Genomic DNA, 8651 nt, shown 5'->3' with positions numbered 1-8651 from the left:
ACAATTGATCCCCATCCCTTAACATATTTAAGACTTCTTTTCTTAAGACTAAACATGCCTAGTTTTTTAAACCTTTCCTCATAGGTCAGGTTTTCTAAACCTTTTGTCAGGTTTTCTAAACCTTTTATCATTTATCCTACTCTTGTCTGGACACTCTCCAATTTGCCCATATCTTTCTCAAAAGTGTGGTACCCTGAATTGGACACAGTATTCCAGCTGCGGCCTCACTGGTACTGAGTACAGCAGGACAGTTATCTCCTCTTACGTATGACACTCCTGTTAATATGAAGTTTTCGTTAACCTTGCGTATTACATCTGCAGCTTCCAGGGCTGGATTTAGGGTCTGGTGATCCAGGCTTGGGGGGTGCTGGGCTTGGGGTGTTGTTTTTGTTAACGACAAAAGGGAAAATAGAATGTTTGAAGTAAAATGTTTCAGGTATTCCGTATGTGAATTCATTTTTCACAAACCTCCTAGAATGTTCTGGACCTTTGTAGAATCTCATGGAACCTTCCAGACTTAGAGAACTACATTTTCCTCAAACCTCCTAGAATTTTCTCAGCCACGCCCTCGCCAGTCAGTCAGTGAGATATAAGAACGAATTGAAATGAAGTGAGAGCGCAGCTGCAATATTGTGAGCCTTATTTTACTGTGTAATTGTGAAAGTATACTTGTGTTTTGAGACTTGAAGGTGAGAAAAGCTACTTTTTGAACCAAAGGACTAGAGTTAACATTCTAAGGTTGTCACCTACTGTAACACTATTTAATACTGGTCCCCGGGCCGGCTCTAGGCACCAGCAAAACAAGCAGGTGCTTGGGGTGGCACATTTCTAGGGGCGGCATTCCGGCGCCGGCCATGCCGCCCCTAGAAATGTGCCCCCGCTGCCCCAGCTCACCTCCGCCTGCTCCCCTGAGTGCGCTGCCTCTCCCTCACCTGAGAGGGAGGGGGGAGAAGCGGAGCGGCGGTGTGTTCAGGAGAGCAGGCGGAGTGGAGGGGAGCTAGGGCGGCGGTTGCCGCAGGAAGCAATGGGGGCGGGGAATGCGGCACGCCCGGGGGAAGAGGTGGGGCCGGGGATTTGGGGAGAGGGGTTGAGAAGGGGTTGAGAAGGGGCGGAGCTGGGGGCAGGAGGGACATGAAAAAAAAGCGGGGGCGGCCAAACGTTTTTTTGCTTGGGGAGGCAAAAATCCTAGAGCCGGCCCTGACTGGTCCACCCAATGTTGATGCACAGTTCAATTTCTTGATGTTAGTACGCTTCAGTTATTCTTAGAATTAAAAAGTTTCTATAAGCTTAGAGGAAACAATTATTTATTTGATTATATACGGCATGAATAAATACAGATTTACAGATCCTGGCAAATGTATCATCTTATATGAAAAGGGCAAATTGTGCATCAAAGTGGTGAAATGGGCTACAAATGCAATAAAAAAAATAAGGTATTCAAAATTTTAACAAATGGAGGGGGGTGCCATTTGGTCTAGGGCCAGCACTGGCAGCTGCCATACGTAAACTAAATTTGGCAAATATTTAGTGCTGTGTGGAATACTTCCTGGAATATTTTAATTTAGTTTTAATAGTTAATATGAAAGTTTGAAAAATAAAAACTCTTCCAACTCTGATGCTAGCTGTTTTGCATGCTAATAAGCACATTCTGGCCGCTCTTGTATGTTGTTACAAAAGGGGGAGAGGATGCACTTATGTCTTTCCTCCTTGCTCAGTCACAGAGAGGGCAGCTAGAACTCTGGTGCTTGAGTATCCTGACTACAAGGTACAGGAGACTAATAATGCTGTTTGGAGCACTAGTGTGCCCCAAGGAGAGGTGGCTGGATGTACTTAAGTGAGGTCATGGCAGTGACAGGGTGGTCTGCTCCTTTAAGGGTCAGAGGGCCTGTGGCCAGCCAGTCCTGTATGAATATTAGACCCAGCTGGGAAGAGGTCATGTGATTCCTGTAACTCACTGAGACACCTCAGTTGGAGGGGAACTGCAGGTGCAAGTTTGACTCCTATAACTGGCCTTGGAGCAGAGACAGAGGTGGGGGTCTGGGCAGCCAGCCTGTCTCTGTGCCCTGCAGCCTGTGTTGTTGAGGGTAATAGATTTGTTTTGTGTAACTTTGGAGTTATTTTGTTTCAATGAATAAAACTTGCACTAAGGGGAGAGCCTGAAAGAGTTCTGGGTGTGGGGTTTAATCCTTCCTGGGCTCGGGAAACAGGCCTGCAGCCCTATCATCCTACTCATTTTCTGCATTCTGTACTATCTTGGACTCTGAGATACCCATTTAATAAGTGTAGCACTTGCCTATACTTCCACAGAACACTGGATGCATTTCATTTGCCTCTCTCCTCCTCAGGCAAAATGCCTCCAACTGCTGCCACTGGCCTGATGGCCCTCTATGCACATACCACTGGTTGCACGCAGTAGCTGGTACAACCACAAGCTAGCTATAATATATACATATTAGCATGAATAGTTCAAGAAAAATAAAAAATCGAAGCACATTGATTTAACCAAATAACTGTATTGCTCTAGCAGTGATGTGACCCTAGATTATTAGGGTAAACATTTTTCAAAATACTATATTACACCTTTCATTACCCTTTTAACTTTATACACTTAGTCTCCCCCAACAAAATTAGCTATATCAAGCCAGATTTTGATGCTTGTGCACCACTTTGGTGATGCAAAGGGGATAAAGAACCATCTTAAAAATCCTGCTGGATATTTATGTTGCACAGAGGAGCCCCTGGGTGGAGTAAAGCCAACATAGCTAACTCTATAATATTTACTCCTGGCCCTCACCAACATAAAGGAGCTGCCAAGGATATCACAAGAGGAGGAAGGGATATGGCTGGACATTGCTCTACTTTCCAACAATGCTGGGCCAGCAGGAAGTCTCCTCAAGGCTGTTACTACCAGAGGAGGCCTAAGACTATTTTAATTTACACCATCGCCAAATTAGCTCCCAGCTGCCTTGGGAATAGAAATTAGGAAATTTGTCAGAAAATTGTTTAAGCTATTTAATATTAAAGAAAATCTCCTGCAGTTTGGAACAACTTACCAAAAAATTCTGCCTGGCTGGGGGAATGGAAAAGGGTGTGACACTGATTTATAACAGAGCTTATTAAAACTAAACATGGAAAAACTACATTGCCACATTATTATATGTTGTATGTAATCAACTTTATTTATATATATTACATTCCCATTAGCTGCTACCTTTGTTCTGAAGAGGGCACTGACTAGCTCTGAGAGGAGAAATATTTGGCTTCTTTAAGTTTGTGGAGAAAAGATTCCATCTAAAAGCAGAAACAGCAATGTACTTGAGATACAGGATCCCATAAATTTCATTTGTTAATCTGTTCTGTTTTAAATTTGCTCTGCTGTTTCATCTTTTAGTCTCTGATGATTTTTTATAGTCTGTTTGGTTTTTTTTTCCCTGTTGGTAAGTGAAAATAGGCTCCCACCCCTAATCTTACATTGGAAAAATCATACAATTTGATTTATCCCTGTGAAGAGAAATGTTTTCATTTTCAAAATATGAAAACACTTCAAAGATTGGCTAATATGAAGGAATTTTTTTTTTAAGGATTTTAAATTGATCCTGTTGACATTGTTTTTTGTCAAAAAAAAAAAAAAATATTTGGCACTTGTATAGGGCCTGATCCAAAGCCCATTTAAGTCAGTTGAAAGAGTCATTGGATTTTGGATCAGGCCCATAGTGTCTTCTATCCAATGAGTTTGAAGTGCTTTACTAACATTAGTCAAGGTGGTGAGGTAAAGTGTTTTACTGGACCAATTTCTGTTGATCAGAGAGACAAGGTTTTGAGCTACACAGAACTCTTCTTAATGTTACCAACATTAACTAATTTTGCCTCTCAGTACTACTGGGTAGAGGGCAAACAATGTTATACTTAATTTACAGCCCCTAATTTACCTAATTATTCTATTCTGTTTGTTTGAATTAGTTTGTATCTGAGTTTAGATAGCTGTAAAATCATGACTGGTGTGGAGAAAGTAAATAAGGAAGTGTTATTTACACCTCATAACACAAGAACTAGTCGTCATCAAATGAAATTAATAGGCAGCAGGTTTAAAACAAACAAAAGGAAGTATTTCTTCACACAACGCACAGTCAACCTGTGGAACTCTTTGCCAAACAATGTTGTGAAGGCCAAGACTATAACAGGGTTCAAAAAAGAACTAGATAAATTCATGGAGGATAATAATAATAGCCAGGATGGGCAGGAATGGTGTCCCTAGCTCTGTTTGCCAGAAGCTGGGAATGAGTGACAGAGAATGGATCACTTAATGATTACCTGCTCTGTTCATTCCCTCTGGGGCATCTGGCATTGGCCACTGTTGGAAGACAGAATACTGGGCTAGATGGACCTTTGGTCTGACCCAGTATGGCTGTTCTTTTGTTCTTATGAGTTTGGGCATTTTGTCTCAGGCTCCAGATGCTGCAGCAGTGTTGGCTGAGTCTATTGAGATGACCTGAGAGGGCCCAGTTCTTGGGTTCATTGGAGTTGTGGTGAGCGCTGTGACTGTTTTCATTTTTTCTGGCTTGACTGGGGAGTCAACCAGAGGTGTAGACAGTGATTTCATGTTTTCTTCAACCATGTGATTGTACATGGAGCTTTGTATAGAGATTCTAAGAGTCCAGTCCTGTTCCCATTAAAGTCAGTGTCTAAACTCACACTAACTTCAAGATCTGACCCCTACACTTCTGAAAAAGGATTCCTTCATTTCACCGGTTGTCTAAAAAGATTTTGAAACCTTACATATACTCACTGTGTTGCGCAGGATTACCTGTACTCTCTTGTGTCTCTCTACAGTAATATCCTATCCTCTGTTCTGGGTTTTCAGAATTTGTCATTTTCAGATACAAACTATTTCGAACAAACAAAATAGAATAATTCAATTTTTAAATTTATTTTCTAGCAACAGAAAATTAAAGGCCAGATGGGACTATATGGCTGACTAAGACCTGGTCTACACTAAAAAGTTAGGTCTACCAGCTATGTCACTCAGAGGTGTGAAAAATCCACATCCCTGAGCTACACAGGTAAATTTACCTAATCCCCAGTGTAGATAGCACTACTGCCTATTAGGGAGATCGATTACCTATGCTGAGAGGAGAACCCCTTCCCTCTGCATAGGTAGGGTCTACACTGAAGATCTACAGTGACGCAGCTGCAGCATTTCAAGTGTAGACTTTGCCATATCTGACCTTTTGTTTTTTTTCTTTTCTGTTTAATTCTGCCTTTATGTGGGTGTAACACGTCTCCAGGAGAAATGTAGACTTTGTAATCTCTGAGACACTCCTAATCGTAGAGGGATGGAGGTTGATCTACCAGTACTCTATTCTGATTGCAGTTTGTGGAGTAATTAAAGCATCCAGGTTCACTTGACAGCGTTGGGATTGGGATTTTTATTAGGGAGAAAGGATGGCTTTGTGGGTAAGGTACTGGCCTGGGATTCAAAATATTGGGGTTCAGTTTCTGGCTCTGCAACAGACTTTCAGTTTTACCTTGGGCAAGTCACACAATCTCTGTGCCTCATCAGTTTCCCACCATTTAATTGGGGATAATGATGCACCCTGGTGTGCTGTATGGATAAATCCAGTAATATATGTGTAAGCTGCACAGATACTAGACAATGGAGAGTAGTGGGGGAATGAAAGTAGAATATAGTTATCTTTTCTTAATTTTTTTAAACTGCTGCCCATCATCCTGGTATCTGAGCTCTTAGAATGTTTAAAATCAATAGCAGTAGTGAAGTCCCTAGTGAACCTCATGGAGTCTCAGATTCTTCTCCCTTTTTGGAGTAAAACTGGGGTAGGGTTTGGGTTTTTTTTAAATTAATTTTCTTTGTTATTGTCTGGTTGTATAGAAAAGGAGTACTAGTGGCACCTTAGAGACTCACCAATTTATTTGAGCATAAGCTTCCATGAGCTACAGCTCACTTCATCAGATGCATTCAGTGGAAAATACAGTGCGGAGATTTATATACACAGAGAACATGAAACAATGGGTGTTACCATACACACTGTAAGGAGAGTGATCTGAAATCTGGTTGTATAGGTATTCTTGGACTTATACCCTGGATAGTCAAGTCATGGCTGTTGTATATCTCCCAACACCTCTATGTGAACAGATCTGGAATGTTGCTGAGGAAAGACAGAAGAAAAAGATAAAACAGTAAGAATGAGTAAGTATATTACCTTCCTGTACTAGCATGCCGGCCCAGTTCTGATGCGATCTTTCAATTTTTCCCTCCCCCACGGCCTGAAATTACCAGTCTCCTCTTTTAAGAGGTCTCTTTGCCGCATCTCTGGATACTTCTCTGCATGATAATTGACTTCCAAACGAATTAACACACATGGCCAGTGAAGGATATGGAGTTTTAAAAGTGAGCGCAAGCCTGGTAGCTTGGAGGCAATGCTCTTCACAGCCTCATGGGACTTCCATTTGAGAACATCTGCCCTGTGTGATGAACCTACCAGAAGCCGCGAGAAAAGGGAGCCTGCACTATCGCTTTCAGATAAAGAACGCTGAAAATGAGCTGCCCTGGAACAGGAACGTTTCCTATATGGGAATATGTATTTGGGCAGCTTTTGAAAAACAAGACGAACTCAAAAACTTAGACTCTGCGTTAAAGGGGCACATGACAACGTGACTTCAGGCATTCCTATTGCTCATGCCTCATTTTAGCCATAAATAAGAAAGGGGCATAAGGTTGGCGGGTGGAGGGGGTTAGGTCCTAGGCACATTCCCTGTAAGAGTACCCACCGATTTCCTCCCCGGTGGAGACGAACGATTTCCCTGCTTCTGCCACTTCGTCAAGTCATGCTATTCTTCAACCTGCGCACCTTTCCAAGGGCGTGTCACGTTGTCCTTTGGGTTTCCTTGACGAATCGGGCGTCAAATGTGTACATGGTAATAGGGGCATGTGTTTTCCATTCAAACACAGAAGCCTTCACCTTGTGCATAAGAGTCGTGTTCTCCACCTTGCTTGCATGTTCTCTACTGTCTCCGTACAAGCTTTTCATGGGGGGAGGGGCGGCACTATGGAGATATTTAGATGCACATTTTAAGCAGGCGTTGCATGCAGGCGACCGCACCCGCTGAGCACCAGCCGCTATGTAGCTTCGCGGGGCCCCTTTAGAATCCACCTTCCTCCCCGCTGCTCGGTCACTCTGTCGCAGCCCTGAACAGTGACCAGTAAGCATCGGAACTCGAACAGCGTTCCCATTTACACGAGCTGGTGGCCTTATCCCGGAGTCTCGGCAGTGCCTGGAGCTTCGCCGCTGTTACCCCAGTGTATCAGATGAGCTTCCACACAAGCTATTAGCAGGAGCAGGGGAAAGTGTGTGGCCGGCCGAGGGGCTGCTCTGAGGCTGGGACTGTGTAAACCAGGTTGGTTTCGAGCGGAGAGCGCGTGTCTTGGTAAACGAGAGCGCAAACACTCACAGGATCACCCATCCGCTCCGCTGCAGGGAGGCTCCAGCCCGGGAGGGCCTGGGCAGGCGCCGGGGCTGAGGGAGGCTGGGATCTGTCCTGTCAGGCCGGGGCTGGTGGCTAGCCGGGCAAGGCGGCTCACGCACGTGTGGTGCCTGCGGGCTGCCCCGGCACTGGCAAGAGTGTCTGGGCCGCCCGGCCTCTCCCAAAGAAGGAGAAGCCGCAGCCGGCCGGCCAGGGGCTCATGCGCTGGGCGTGTGTGTGTGTGTGTGTGTGTGTGGTGTTGAGGGGGGGGGGGTTAGGGCTCCTGACTCACCGACTCAAAGGGTGGGGGGACAAAACTCCACGTGGGTCCCCAGCCGCTTCTTCCCTGAACCCCTCTCTCCCCCATTCCTGTCCTCCAGGACCCTTCCCTTCCCCCCGAGTGCCAGCCCCTCCCTTTCCCTGACCCCTTCCCCCCGGCCCTGCCTCTTACCCCTGCGTCCCGCCCCCACCAGCCCCACCTTCGTCCGTCCAGCCCCTGCCCTCCCCTCAGTGACCCGCCTCCGCCCCCCGCCCTTCCTTCCCTCCCTGCAGCCCACCCGCCCCATCACCTCGCCGCTCCAGGGGGGGACAAAGCCCGCCCCCTGCTCCCAGCCAGGGCTGGTGCCGCCCGCTGCGGGGCGGGCTGAGCAGGACACCCCCCCAGCCAGTGCGCGGCGGCGGCTGCAGCAGTAGCAGAGCCCAGCGCCGGCTGAGAGGGGCTGGCTGGAGCCCGGCGACGTCCCCGCACCGAGCCCCTCCTGTGCCCGAGCGAGCGGCGCCCGGGAAGGATGCTCCGCTGGCCGCTGCTCCTGTGGGGGCTGCTGCTCCCCGCCACCGCGGCCGCCGGGCGCTACCCGCACAGCGCCGTGCTGGACGGGGCGGCCGGATACCGGCTGCTGTGGGGCCACCAGGGCAGCAGCATCTCCTTCCGCCTGGAGGTGCGCACTCAGGGCTACGTGGGCTTCGGGCTCTCCCCCACCGGGGCCATGGCGTCCGCGGACATCGTGGTGGGAGGCGTGGCCAGGGGCAAGCCCTATCTGCAGGTAAGGACCGCGCCGCCCCCAGCACCTGGCCGACGGCCCCAGCTCCAGCCAGCCTGCGAGCTGCGCCTGCCTTCGCGGGGCGCCCCGCACCACCGCCCGCTGCTGCGGCGCTGGGAGCAGCCCGAGGCA

General features: G+C 47.3%; 1 protein-coding gene across 1 annotated transcript in view; it reads left to right on the top strand.

The window, feature by feature from the left end:
- The first annotated feature begins 8147 nt into the window (after window positions 1–8147).
- The window catches only part of MOXD1 (monooxygenase DBH like 1), an 88175-nt gene continuing 87671 nt past the window's right edge, over window positions 8148–8651 (top strand). The window contains exon 1 of the mRNA XM_007062244.4: window positions 8148–8522. Within this exon, the coding sequence (XP_007062306.2) occupies window positions 8268–8522 (255 nt within the window). The 5' untranslated portion in view covers window positions 8148–8267. The remainder of the gene's footprint in view (window positions 8523–8651) is intronic.

Source organism: Chelonia mydas, chromosome 3 (assembly GCF_015237465.2).
Source record: "Chelonia mydas isolate rCheMyd1 chromosome 3, rCheMyd1.pri.v2, whole genome shotgun sequence".
Taxonomy (NCBI): Eukaryota; Metazoa; Chordata; order Testudines; family Cheloniidae; genus Chelonia; species Chelonia mydas.
The sequence above is the reverse complement of the archived record's forward strand: the minus strand, read 5'-3'. Positions and strand labels throughout refer to the sequence as shown.